Here is a 15,000-nt window from a genome sequence, read left to right on the forward strand (position 1 = left end):
GTGTGTGTGTGTGTGTGTGTGTGTGTGTGTGTGTGTGTCTGTGTGTGTGTGTGTGTGTGTGTGTGTGTGTGTGGGTATGTATGTGTGTGTGTTTGTGTGTGTGTGCGTGTGTGTGTGTGTGTGTGTGCGCGCGTGCGTGCGTGCGTGCGTGCGTGCATGTTGCGTTGCGTTGCATTGTGTTGTATTGTATAGTTTTGTATTGTATTGCGTTTTATTGTAATTGACATCCAAGAAAGAGGACTGGCCAGAATTATATCTCTCGCAATGTTCCTCAGCTGACAGACAGACAAACATATACGCATGCAAGCCAGAACATAGACACGTACACATACAGTCAGACCCTCTCTGTTGGTATTTATGTGTCTGTATGTCTGTTTGTTTGTCTGTCTGTCTGTCTGTCTCCCCACCTCTCTGTCTCCCCCCCCCCCCACCCAAAACTAACAAAACTTTCTCTCTCACTCTCTCTCTCACTCTCTCTCACGCTATGTCTCTCTCTCTCTCTCTCTCTCTCTCTCTCTCTCTCTCTCTCTCTCTCTCTCTCTCTCTCTCTCTCTCTCTCTCTCTCTCTCTCTCTCTCTCAGGATCCCTAAGTTCTGATGTCAGTTTTAAAATATATTCAGATCACGGATAATGATATTTTTACAAGGACCTACAAAGAATGTCCAAACAATTGAACCATCAAAAAGCAAAAAGAGACAAGGAAACATGTACAAAATGTGACCCTCCACCACGAAATGAGTCGCATGTCACCTCGCGCGGTTCTGCGCTAGGCTTAATATAAGTCCGGGGAGTGTCTGGTAACAGTGTGAGGGTCACCTTAGTCACGGGCTTATATCTCAAACAAGTTTTCGCTCTTTTCTGAAACGGGTTTCACCACACTGGATAGAGCATAAAAAAACTCTTTAGGAAAATGTAAAAATATGAAAATCATGCAAAAGTGACATGTGACTCATTCCGTGGTGGAGGGTCACAAATGTATTCTATATCCCTGCTTCTAAATTACAGAAGTACAGAGCGTTACCAAGCACAATAGAAATATCAATTAACATGAATACGCATTATAAAACCAATAGGAAAATGCAAGGTGGCGGATAAAAGTAGTGGCATATTTTGTACGACCAATATCAAAATATGTTCACAGATATTAACATCTAATGTACCCATGATTTCCATTCTTTTACATTGCTCATACTTTTAAGTTTGAGTCACTGTTTCTTGGGCTCTATCAGTACATTGTGACCCTCCACCACAAAATGAGTCGCATGACACCTCGCGCGGTTCTGCGCTAGGCTTAATATAAGTCCGGGGAGTGTCTAGTAACAGTGTGAGGGTCACCTTAGTTCCAGGCTTATAACTCAAACAGTTTTCGCTCTTTTGTAAAACGGTTTTCACCACTGGATAGAGCATAACAAATTCTTTAGGAAAATGTAAAAATATGAAAATCATGCAAAGGTGACATGCGACTCATTCCGTAGTGGGGGGTCACAATTGTATATTCTTTCGTTCCAAATGCGAATTACCGTGAAAGCAACACAATGCAAGTGCATAACATTTTGGTAAGCAACCTTTTCGCTTCACACGGGGAACATTGGTCAATCATCTTTTATAGTTAAAGCAATTAATAGGTGTGTCAATAGCTTTTAACACAATTAGGAAGTGGCACATACAAGCTTAAATGCTGTAAACACGTTTTTGAGTGAGAACAAAGCTGATGCGAACAAGACCACACACACACACACACACACACACACACACACACACACACACACATACACACACACACACACACACACACACTCACGCGCGCACTCACACGCAAACACACACGCGAACACACACATACATACACACACACACTCACACGACCCCCCCACACACACAAACACACACACACACACACACACACACACACACACACACACACACACACACACACACACGCGCGCGCACTTTCTCTCGGTACATGTGCAGACACTGCGCTGATTTTAAGAGTGTACCCACACCTTCCGTCGGCACAATTCTGTAACTTGTCTGGTGGCTTGCGAAAAATGTAGTCGTTGATAGATTATTGAAAAAAATGTCCATGTTTATTATAAGAATTTGGAATATAATTTTTTGGAAGCAATTATATACAAATTCTCCCAATTTAGTTTCTACATTGTCTACTTACAAAAGTTGACTTGGTACATTACATCATATGAATATATAGGTCGATTAATTTCACACATGAAAGATTTTCGTAATTGGTTGTTTTCCAGGCAGTTATCTTGAAAATGAATTTCATCTTCTATTACTCCACATGTTTTACATAATCTATTTTCCCTAGGTGTATTGCTGAATCTACCAGTTTCAATTTTCGGGTCGTGGGCACTTATTCTTAGTTTACAGAACGACTGTTTATATTTTCTTTGTTTTATGCATAACAGATATGGTTCCGTTTTATAATTTGTTACTATTCTTTAATACAAAATTAACTTTGGTAAACTTCTTATTTGACCTGTCCAGAATTGTATATATTGGAGTTCCAATTTTTGACATATACGTACTAACATATTTTAACCTTTTCACATTAAAACTAAACTGATTTTTCAACACATGATCTAATCCAATGACTTGTAACAATTGTTTTACAAATGATATCCATGGATATGTTTCACTGCACATAAGATTATATATACTTTGCTCAGATGAGATGTTTTTGGAAGATCCAATATTTGTAACCAGTACGTAATGATATTACATATTACCATATATAGAAATGTGTAACCAGTACGTAATGATATTACATATATATATTGTGTGTGTGTGTGTGTGTGTGTGTGTGTGTGTGTGTGTGTGTGCGTGCGTGCGTGTGTGTGTGTGTGTGTGTGTGTGTGTGTGTGTGTGTGTGTGTGTGTGTGCCTGGAGACGGGGAAAACAGCGAAAAACACAACACAACATCTGGAGACGAGGAAGACGTTAAAACACACAACACAACGTCTGGAGACAAAAACAAGAGTGACAACACCAGAACTGCAACGCTCACAGACACGAAATACAGTTCACCGAGCACTCTGGCCATCGGTCTGAGTGTTGCAGGTGTGTGTGTCGTCATGGCAGCAGTTGGTGCTGGAGCTAACTGCATCAGGAAACGCAGGGCAGGTGGTCATCAGAAAGCCCTGCCAGTCAACGGTCCTCCAGACAACGGTCCTCAGGATGCCAGCAGAGCTGGGCTATCCACAGGTCAGGCTGTTCCCACCACTCATGGCGCCCAGCTTGACGAGTCCAGTGTCGCTGGTTCAGAGGCCAGTAAAGCCAGTGAAGGCTCAGAGGACAGTGCATCGGAAGTCTCAGAAGTGTGAGATGTTGTGAATCGTGGCATACGAAAAAAAAGTTCAGAACGAAAAAATCACAACTCTTGCAAAGAAGTGTACTTGCCATCAACAACAACATTAACATACGTGTCACGGTTCAATTTTGTTAAAACTGATTGTTTCCAGTTTTGCCGAGATATGTGGTAGAAGGGAGGGAAGTCAGGTTAGGAAAACAAAACAAGCTTAAACGAGTTATAGAACCTAGGGTCAGAAGTGAGACGGTCACGTGAGTGTGACGGACAGGACGGCAGTTGTAACCTAAACTCACAGCGCGAGGACATGAAGTGTCGGTCTCAGGTGGTTCTCGATTGAACTCCTGACAGGACGGAAAGTGTGAAGGCTTGTTTGAATTCCGTTTCCCTAGAACAGTGTGGTGTGGTGTCTTCAAGGAAGAAAGCCCTTGTTCAAATGGCTTCTGTCAAGATGATGTTTTGCTCAAAGATTCATCCTATCACGGGATATTATGGTGAGCGAAAATGTTGATTCTGCAGTGTGAGCGTGTTATGCTGGATATTCTGTAACTAGCAAGACCCTTAGTATGTTCGAAAGAATGTGTGAATATGTGCTTTATTTTCTGAGTTTCAGTTTGGTTTATGTTCGATTGTAGTAGGTATTATTTGGGATAGGAGGGTGGTAACATTTTCAAATTGCCTATGCGCCTGTACATAGTTTGGCCATGCATTTTTCGTTTTCCAAAATGGCGGACCTCATGGTCCCACATGGTGAATAACTTTGAAGCTACCTGATGTAAAAATGATTTAGGAGATTCCTAAAATGTAAATGGATACATGTTGTTATAATGTGAAGCAGTAGGGCTTGGATTTTGAATGAGAGTGTGAAGATAAATTTACGGACAATGAGTAACTATTTCTGGGGAAAGTGGGTTATGTCTATTGATGGAAGTGAGCGGAGAGTTGTGTCCCTTGAAGTCAAAATGGCGGAAGCATGTTGTTTTAATTTTCATAACCTGTTGTGAAAATTCTTTGGAAGTGCGAAAGGCTGCCATTTGAGATACTTTTGTTGTGAATTTGTAGAACATGTTTGACCTTGACCTTGTGTGTCTATAAGTGGACAGGAAGTTAGAGAGGTCATAAGTTGTCATGTTTTAAAAGCAATTTTGACTTTGTGAATATTTTTGCAAAAGGAAAATAACAACTTTGAAGAAAGTTAACTTGTAAATATTTTCGAAGAAGAATCTTCATGTTCTGATTGTGAATCGGAACTTAGATTATTTTTGAAGGAAGATTTTTCGTGTGGACGTTGGAAGTTCATATTTGTAAAATTTTAGGTCCAAGTTCAGCAGCAAAATGGAATTGTTGTTTGAACTTGGAAATAAACACACAAGGTTTGGTAACTATGGTTTAGGTCTTTTGATCAGATTACTTAGACCAACTTTTATTTAACAGATCCTGCGGTGAATCCAGCCTAGATGTCAGACCTGTAAATCCAGTCCTCAGGGCATTGAGCCTGTTATCGATGCTGTTCCTGATGTGGAACCTGTCGGCTTCGTCCGCGTTCTCGTCTTCGACTGATCCTGATCTAACACTGATCGGGAACTTCGTCTACGTCGTCGAGTGATCTCGTGCATGAGCTAACACTGATAGGGTTCTCGACTTCATCCTCGTTTTCATCGTCGGCTGATCCGGGTCAAGATCTGACACTGATTGGATTCTCGGCTTTGACTTCGTTCTCGTCGTCAAATGAGATAATTCTGGTTAGGAGACTGATCCTGGCAGGCTTGTCAGGCAAATGAACAACGAATCTGGATAATTGTTCCGAAAACTGTTTTCTTAGTGTTTGACAGTATTGGTTTATTCTGGCACTTTTTCAGTTATATAAGTATATTATGTTACAGTCATTTTTCCTTTGAGTTATTTCTTTTTAGTTTGAGTGCATGAAAGTTGATAATGTTGTTGTGTTTGTGATGATCAAGTCTTTATTGGTTGACTAAATTGATTTGGTCTGCAAATAGTTTTCCTGGTTTAGTATAGGGCATGAAAGCGAGTGATTGAGTGTGAGTATCTGATTTTTATTCTGTGTATTCATCTTCCACGCATCAGTGCGTGACAATACGTTTATTTCCATCGTCAGTTGCTGGGTTTCCTTGCATGGCTACATGTGAGTGTGGTTCCTTGTCCTGTTAAGCCAATGATGCCACAGATGATGCCCTGCAATTATAAGCTTCTAAGACTTCACATATATATTACCTTGTTTGAGTTATTTTGTTGTGATCTGTACCATTTAAAACCAAAACAACAACAAATGAAATAGTCAGTCTCAATCATGGTCGCTTGCACAGTCACTGGCAGAACCGATCTACACTAGATGCAACTTATTCACTTCCTGATCAACTACATACCTTGTGCTGTGTGTACTGTGATAGGTGCTATGCTTGTCATCAACATGTATTGGTGTACGTCATAATCAGCAGAGGAGGACATCTTTTTTGTCAGCGGTTACAAATGTTTTGTATTGGACCTATCAGGTCGGCCTAGTTGACCCAACAAAAGGTGAAGGGAGCTTATCTGTCAGATGCCTGTTTTACTGCTGGTCTATTTAATAATAATAATAATAATAATAATAATAAATGAGCATTTATATAGCGCAACATCATAACTTTACAATTATGCTCTCTGCGCTTGACACATTTAAAATTAAAACACAGTTATACAAGCATTTACATCTACATTCATAGTCAACAACATTAAAAGCATACACCATCACCAAACATACATTACAAAAAATCCTTCCACTAACTAAGTAATAAAAACATGAATAAAATAGGTAGTGAAAACAAGGAAATACCATACGCGATATTTGATCGCACGCTTTTTCTTGTGTCTTGAAAATAGGTGATGTCTTGTTGTTGTTGTTACACCCCCGGTATAGGGGTGTGTATAGGTTTCGGTCGATGTGTTTGTTTGTTTGTGTGTTTGTTTGTTTGTATGTTTGTATGTTTGTGTGTTTGTTTGTGTTCGCAAGTAGATCTCAAGAATGAACGGACCGATCGTCACCAAACTTGGTGAACAGGTTCTATACATTCCTGAGACGGTCCTTACAAAAATTGGGACCAGTCAAACACACGGTTAGGGAGTTATTGGTGGATTTTGGTTTTTTTGGGGGATCAACTACGGCATAACTCTTCCTTATCTTCTCCATGTTTTCAGCGTTTACCTCCCTTCCTTCGTATGGTGCACTACAGTAGGAGGGGGCATCTTCGGATATTCCCGGCGTTCTGTTACTATTTTTAGAAGGTCACCGCAGTGTCCAGAACGTAAATTGGACCCGTAAATTATCCTCACTGTAAAAGTGCAAAGGTCGAATCAATTTATAGCCACGCGAAAAATACACTGTCATCTATCTCTCTATATATACGGCTTCTCTGTGTTTGTGTGTGTGTGTGTGTCTCTATGTGGGCAACACCTGTGAATTGTTCAGTTCTGTTTGTGATGTGGTCTGGCGGCTTTTGTGTATCTGTATGCACTGGCCTTCCTTTGAGAAGCCAGAACAGTTCAAAAGGGCTTAGAGATAAGCTCTAAATTGCTCAATCCTGAGCAGTGAGAATGGTTATTTCCCTTTGACCAACGGGGGTGTTTTTCCTATCGGAGGAATTTCTTGTTGTTGCTGTTGGTGTTGTTGTTGTTGTTGTTGTTAGTTTTGTTTGTTTGTTTGAGATTCATTAAACAATTGTTAACACAATAATATGTCACTTTTTGAAGTAGCATGTGTGAACAATCTTGATAATAACTGCTTTAATCTAACCTGACATAAATGAGGCACAGTCACAGTTAACACAAATTGCATGGAACTCAGGCAGCATACAGCCGAGCAGAAAGACAACTGTATCCATACCATTTACAATGTATTATTTTTGGAAAGCTTCAAATGGTTTTGAAAAGGTTAAGTGTGAACCAATTTTCCATCCATGTTAAAAAGAATCTGCACTTTGAACAATCAAAAACTTCATAATAATTGAACTAGAAGCAGTAAAGATGAAACAAAATACATTCACGTGCAAGTTGACAGCACAACTTTGTTGATTAAGGACAATGCAAGGCAACACCATACATGAAGATAACCAAATAAGATTGTTTAATAACATGATGTCAGAAAAGGAAATACCAAACTAGTTAGCTCAATTAAGGCAGAAATACTGAAATGATTTATTAAAAACAATAAGATAGATAGACACAGACAGATAGATATAATTATATATAGACAGACATATAGATATACAGATATATATATAGGTAGATAGATAGATATATAGATACATAGATAGATAGATACACACAAACACACACACACACACACACACGTCACACACACACTCACGTTATCCACACTCACGTCTCACACAAACACACACACACTCACGTTACACACACACACTCACGTTACACACACGCACACGCACACGAACACACGCACACGAACACACACACACACACATACACACACACACACACACACACACGTACACACACATGCGAACAAAACCACACACACTCTCAAACATGTACAGATGCGATTTTATCATCATGTTCAGCATGAAATCACGACCCAACGGATCCCGCACAACAGCCAAACTTGGACATCCTGTGTATCTATTTGGGACACAGACAAGGATGATCCCTATAGTTGAGATTCATGGACAGTCCAAGGTTGTCCGGACGAGGTGGACAGCACACAGCTACACCGTTGATGGACCCAGTGTTTCTCTGCCAGCCTCTGGAGTTACACTCCTTGCGTCCCCTGGTGCAGTCCTTCACTTCCGCAGCTGAAAACACACACACACACACACACACACACACACACCGTGCACACACACACACACACACACACCGTGCACACACACACACACACACACACACACACACACACACACACACAATAAACAACTTAAACAAAAAACATTAAATAAAGCACGCCCCTTTATATGGTTTTTCACCATTGTGACGAAAACCCAAAAATAATCAAAATAAACAACAATAAGATAAGTAAATTCAAAGACCACCATCTCACATGCAGTCCCTCACTTTTGCGGCTAAAAACACAAACATTAAATAAACAACAATTAGAGAAGTAAATAGATAAAGCACGCCCGATAATGCACTGGATCACTTCTGCGGCTGAAATACACATAAGTAAGACTGATGAATAGTTAACATTAAAACAGATAAATGAATAAAGCCTTATGCTGTCTAATTCACTTCTGCGTTTCGAAGTGTCGACCAACGTATTTACTGATACAATCATGATGACGCATAATAATGCCTTTGTGTAAAAAAATCATACTTTTACTTTTAAGAGGAACCCAAAAAGAGCTTACTTTCAGACATTTGTTAGAAATATGAAGCAACTGAAGCAAAATATATAACGCAGCTTTAAGTAATTAATTGTATTTTATTTTATAAAGAATAGCGTTTGCACGTGTTATGCTCTTTTTCAATTTTGTTCTTTTTCAACTTCGACGATCGTTGGCATGATATTTGTCTCGTAAAAATATCGGGTCGACCGTCCTATTGCTACGCTGAAAACATAATAGCTGTTACTCATTCGTTGGCAATATATTTAATCTCGTCAAAATATCAGGCCCTATTGCTACGCTAAAAACACAATAGCTGTTACTCATTCGTTGGCATTATATTTGTCTCGCCAAAATATCAGGCCCTATTGCTACGCTGAAAACACAATGGCTGTTAAGACCATGTCAGACGCACAACACAAAACAGTGTTTTCTTTTAAAACAAACACAAAACAGCGTGTTTTCCGTGTGACATCCCCCAAAACGCGTTTCAGAAAACACTGTTTCGTGTTTTCGCATCGTGTTTTGAGTTTTAGAGCATACTCTAAACTCATCTTGAACACACGGCCAGTACCGTGTAACTGGCCTTGATACGGAACGATCCAAGGGGGGCAATCTCAGTCATCTGAAAGAGGGAAATCCAAACGCAATCCGCTTTGTTCGATTTTATGGGCTTGGACGATAGAGAAAAATAAGAAAAGCAAAAGCTGGAGTCCAGTCTGGACGAAACTGCTATCAAGAACGCAGAATTGATATTTTCTGAGTTTTTTGTGTGCCGTAAGCACCATGTTTATCGGAGCAGGAAACTCTTCCAGAGTGAGGCCCCTTCGTTGATGCATGTCAACAAGCATCAGATGTGCGAGAAGCGAAATTGTGCCGCAACTTCAGTTTTAGCTCGACACGGCGCTTACGGCAAAACAAAAACTCAGAAAAAATCAATTCTGCGTTCTTGATAGCAGTTTCGTCCAGACTGGACTCCAGCTTTTGCTTTTCTTATTTTTCTCTATCGTCCAAGCCCATAAAATCGAACAAAGCGGATTGCGTTTGGATTTCCCTCTTTCGGATGACTGAGATTGCCCCCCTTGGATCGTTCCGTATCAAGGCCAGTTACACGGTACTGGCCGTGTGTTCAAGATGACTCTAAAATCTGAAAACACGTTTTGGTAGTCAGCCAATGAGCGCGGACGATCAACTCACGTGACTCGGTTTCCGGCACCACGGAGATAGAAAAAAATGGCCGACTCAGATGTGGTGCCGATTCAGGGTAGTATCGGACCCATGAATCCTAACTAGAGTCTATGGAGCCTGTCACGATTGAAGAGAGGCAATAATATCAGTGGGCGCTGCCAGCCTTGTTGTTTACAAACCCAAACACAGCGCGGTAGCTGGACGGGTCAAGCTGACACTGACCGTATCAGTGGGCGCTGCCAGCCGTGTTGTTTACAAACGCAAACACAGCGCGATAGCTGGACGGGTCAAGTTGACACTGACCGATATTTCTGTGAAAACACGCACCGCGCTTCATCTGTGTGTTTCGCGTGCGACATCCCCTCTTTAAAAACATGCGTTTCCCCGACGTTTTGAGATGGTGTTTTTGTCCAAAACATGGTTTTGTGCTGTGCGTCTGTCTCCGCCTTTACTCATTCGTTGGCATTCTATCTGTCTCGCCAAAATATCAGGCCCTATTGCTACGCTGAAAACACAATAGCTGTTACTCAGTGCTCGTTGGCATTATACATTTTATTTGTCTCGTCAAAATATCGGGGCCTATTGCTACGCTGAAAACACAATAACCGTTACTCAATATATTTGTTTCGTCAAAATATCAAGCCCTGTTGCTACGCTGAAATAACTTACTCACTCAACAGCCGCATCCCGCATAATTATCCTCTATACTCACTCGGGTCCTCCAAAGCACACTCAGACACGTAGAACTTCCCGAGATGGGACGCCGAGCAGAACAGCGTGCTTCCAGAGAGGTCAGCACTGTCCGGAAAAGTGGCCGTGCTCCAAGAATACCACCTGGACAAAGTCACGTTTGTCCCAGGCGCTGTCCGACAGCTGCCTCTCAGACCAGAGCAGTTGCCAAGACTTCGGACGTTGCCTTCCTTTGTGAGGAGAGCCCACTGTACCTCACTCTGCGGGTCCTCGGAGTCGATGTGGCAATTGATGCGTTTCTGGTTCGGAAAGCTGCAGTACGCATCCAGGGTCACATTGCCTGAAACCCCCGGTGACAGAATTTTTAAGATAAGGATTTTGGACTTAAGGGCAATTTGAGAGAAAAACAAGTCCCGTAAGGCGAAAATACAATATTTAGTCAAGTAGCTGTCGAACTCACAGAATAAAACTGAACGCAATGCCATTTTTCAGCAAGACCGTATACTCGTAGCATCGTCAGTCCACCGCTCATGGCAAAGGCAGTGAAATTGACAAGAAGAGCGGGGTAGTAGTTGCGCTAAGAAGGATAGCACGCTTTTCTGTACCTCTCTTTGTTTTAACTTTCTGAGCGTGTTTTTAATCCAAACATATCATATCTATATGTTTTTGGAATCAGGAACCGACAAGGAATAAGATGAAAGTGTTTTTAAATTGATTTGGACAATTTAATTTTGATAATAATTTGTATATATTTAATTTTCAGAGCTTGTTTTTAATCCGAATATAACATATTTATATGTTTTTGGAATCAGCAAATGGTGGAGAATAAGATAAACGTAAATTTGGATCGTTTTATAAATTTTTATTTTTTTTTACAATTTTCCGATTTTTAATGACCAAAGTCATTAATTAATTTTTAAGCCACCAAGCTGAAATGCAATACCGAAGTCCGGGCTTCGTCGAAGATTATTTGACCAAAATTTGAACCAATTTGGTTGAAAAATGAGGGCGTGACAGTGCCGCCTCAACTTTCACGAAAAGCCGGATATGACGTCATCAAAGACATTTATCAAAAAAATGAAAAAAACGTCTGGGGATTTCATACCCAGGAACTCTCATGTCAAATTTCATAAAGATCGGTCCAGTAGTTTAGTCTGAATCGCTCTACACACACACACAGACACACACACACACACGCTCACACGCACACACGCACACACGCACATACACCACGACCCTCGTTTCGATTCCCCCTCGATGTTAAAATATTTAGTCAAAACTTGACTAAATATAAAAAGGAAACGAAGCAAAACAAAATAGACACACACAAAAAGGCCAAAGAAGAAACATCCCATCACAAACACACATGCACACACACACACACACACACACACACACACACACACACACACACACACACACACACACACACACACACACACACACACACACACTTTTCATACACTTATATAAGTTATTTCTAATATGCTGACTGTTAGCAACTGATAACAGACATGTCGAGAAAATGGCTTATCAGCCATGAGCCGAAGGCGAATGCTGATATCATTTGTGAGACATGTCTGTTATCAGTTGCTAACAGTCAGCATATTAGAAATAACGGTTTTATTACCGTCTATTTCGACCAAAAGAAATTTCGAAGCGACCCCGCGAATGAGAGGGAACAGCCGTAATGAAAACTGGGTCGCTCGTATCTGATTATGCCTGTCAGTTAAAGCATTCTCGTGACCTTAGTCAGCCAATTAGAGTCACTCACCTGACGAGATGAATAATCACAGGTCAAATGCGATCACACAACAATCTCACAAGATGAACCATGTTCAACATGCGTTTCAGTTGCTTCCATATTTCTTGTCCACATGAGAGCGACAGATTTCGAAACAACGCCAGAGAGAAAGGAAATGACGTACAGATATATTTGACATAAATCGTCAGAATTTGGAAAATGATGCATAATTATGGTGCATATGGTGCACTGGAATGGTAATAATAAATTATATTCGTTGGACTCTAGGTTCACAACGTATGAAAGGTTCAAAGGAGAATTTAAAGAAGCGTCCAATCTATAATTCCTTTTATTGTCACTTTCCTTTTCCCGATTATTCTGTACATTCGGAAATGATTGTAGTTAAATGCTTTCTAACTTTTAAAAAGAAATACCTGTGCTGGGTCTTTTCGTGGTGGTAGAGGTAGAGGTGATTGTAGGCGCGGTGGTCATCCCTCGTGGTGGATTTATTGTTGAACCTGGACATTTAAAACAATTCATTTGATCAATCGACCGATCGTTAGCCATTGAACTCTCCCAATTTCTAACCCACTCATGCATTTTTTTCTCATTCTCACTTTTTTTCTCCCTCTTTCCTATCTCCTTCTCTCACTCGCTCACTCACTCACTCACTCACTCACTCAATGGCCAACTCACCCGCACGTTTACGTACTCACTCACTAACTCTAACTAACTCACTCTGTCCGAGTATCACTCACTCACTCACTCACTCACTCACTCACTCACTCACTCACTCACTCACTCATCCACTCGCTCACTCGCTTACTCACTCACTCTCTCGCTCACTCACTCATGAGAACTCACCGTCCTGAAAGTCAGGAGAGCAAGCGTCGGAGTTGTTGCGTCCAAAATGCGTGGCGGTGCACACCAGCTGACTCCCTGCTCTGTTTCCTGTGTAGTTGTGGAAGGTTACAATGCTCCAGGAGAACCACCTGTTGGAGTGAAATGATGAATTAACACATTCTTGAATTGGTAATTGTTGTTAGAGTTTTAGTACAAACGTGTGTCTTCATAGACTTCATAAGCGCGCACATATGGACTGCTAAGGCCGCACGTATATGCAACTCCGAGAATATACGTGGGACAAACTCACAGATATAGACACACATAGACACACACATATGTATAAACTAACACACATTTGTATACTAACACACATTTCTCAGACACAAACTTTGAGGCACTGAAATATGACACACACCTGAACAGCGTGACGTCAGGCCTGAGTGGAGACTGACAGGTGTTCCTCATTCCAGTGCAACGTCCCAGGTCCACTATCTGACCACTGGGAGTGACCAGTGACCAGTACACAGTGCTTTCAGGATCTTTGGAGTCGATCAGGCAGTTGACACGAGTGTTTTCCCCCTGAGAAATGGGCCCGCTGCAATATCTTCTGAGGTTGACTTCACCTGTAGGAGAGGAAAGGATTATTTTTATAAATTGTGAAAGTCCTTGATCACCCCTGATGGTCAAATAGTGGAAATCACTTCTTGGGGGGACCGACATTTTTAAAGCAAAGCCCCTTTTAGTCACAAAGACGGTGATATATATCTATTCCTTTTCTGTCATGGATTACACCAAAAATCACATAGTTTTCCCAATTCTTGATAGACGTTTTTCGTCAATAATTCTGACAGGATTCTGAAACGGTGTTGCAGACTAAGCGCCCCTTTTACGGGGACAAGCGTGGCCGAGTGGTAACGCACATGCGCTCGGAAGCGAGAGGTTGCGAGTTCGACCCTGGGTCCGGCGTTAGCTATTTTATCTCCCCTTTCCTAACCTAGGTGGTGGGTTCAAGTGCTAGTCTTTCGGATGAGACGAAAAACCGAGGTCCCTTCGTGTACACTACATTGGGGTGTGCACGTTAAAGATCCCACGATTGACAAAAGGGTCTTTCCTGGCAAAATTGTATAGGCATAGATAAAATGTCCACCAAAATACCCGTGTGACTTGGAATAATAGGCCGTGAAAAGTAGGATATGTAGGGGGCCCGGTAGCTCAGTTGGTAGAGCACTGGACTTGTGATCGGAAGGTCGCAGGTTCGAATTCGGACCGGGACGGACACGGGTCAACTTTATGTGCAGACCCAGAGACGGAAGCCATGTCCCACCCCCGTGTCATCACAATGGCACGTAAAAGACCTTGGTCATTCTGCCATAAGTGCAGGTGGCTGAATACACCTAAACACGCAGACACTTGGGTAGCGCGACTCCGTTGCTGCTAGCTTTCCACTGGGAGGAAGCGACCCGAATTTCCCAGCGATGGGACAATAAAGTAATGAAAAATGAAAAAAATGGCTGCGATCTGCTGGCCGATGTGAATGCGTGATGTATTGTGTAAAAAAAATTCCATCTCACACGGCATAAATAAATCCCTGCGCCTTGAATATGTGCACGATATCAATTGCATAAAATAAAAAATAAAAAAATAAATAAATCCCTGCGCTTAGAACTGTACCCCCGGAATACGCGCGATATAAGCTTCATATTGATTGATTGATTGATTGAAAACGAGGCGAAGCAAGTTCCACGCAGCCGATGCGCTTTTTTCCTGTGATCCGGATGAACAACTAACTCTGGTGTGTATGCTATGCAGCGTTCGCTGAATATACTTGCTTCGCCTCGTTTTGAAAAGCTTGACCTCGTAAAAGGAACTCT

General features: G+C 41.4%; 1 protein-coding gene and 1 long non-coding RNA gene across 5 annotated transcripts in view; one reads left to right on the forward strand and one right to left on the reverse strand.

Moving 5' to 3' along the window:
* The first annotated feature begins 2,299 nt into the window (after positions 1–2,299).
* Positions 2,300–5,211, forward strand: LOC138964375 (uncharacterized). The gene is made up of 2 exons (XR_011455088.1): positions 2,300–3,819; positions 4,760–5,211. It is a non-coding gene; the product is annotated as an uncharacterized lncRNA (long non-coding RNA).
* Positions 5,212–7,869: 2,658 nt separating this feature from the next.
* The window catches only part of LOC138964374 (uncharacterized), a 33,124-nt gene continuing 25,993 nt past the window's right edge, over positions 7,870–15,000 (reverse strand). For all 4 annotated transcript variants that reach the window (XM_070336317.1, XM_070336315.1, XM_070336318.1 and 1 more), the window contains 5 exons: positions 13,545–13,752; positions 13,148–13,275; positions 12,718–12,801; positions 10,562–10,879; positions 7,870–8,133 (listed from right to left, as the gene is read on the reverse strand). In XM_070336317.1, the coding sequence (XP_070192418.1) occupies positions 7,961–8,133; positions 10,562–10,879; positions 12,718–12,801; positions 13,148–13,275; positions 13,545–13,752 (911 nt within the window). In that variant the 3' untranslated portion in view covers positions 7,870–7,960. The remainder of the gene's footprint in view (positions 8,134–10,561; positions 10,880–12,717; positions 12,802–13,147; positions 13,276–13,544; positions 13,753–15,000) is intronic.

The sequence above is a fragment of the Littorina saxatilis genome, linkage group LG4, assembly GCF_037325665.1.
Source record: "Littorina saxatilis isolate snail1 linkage group LG4, US_GU_Lsax_2.0, whole genome shotgun sequence".
In the NCBI taxonomy this organism is placed as follows: Eukaryota; Metazoa; Mollusca; class Gastropoda; order Littorinimorpha; family Littorinidae; genus Littorina; species Littorina saxatilis.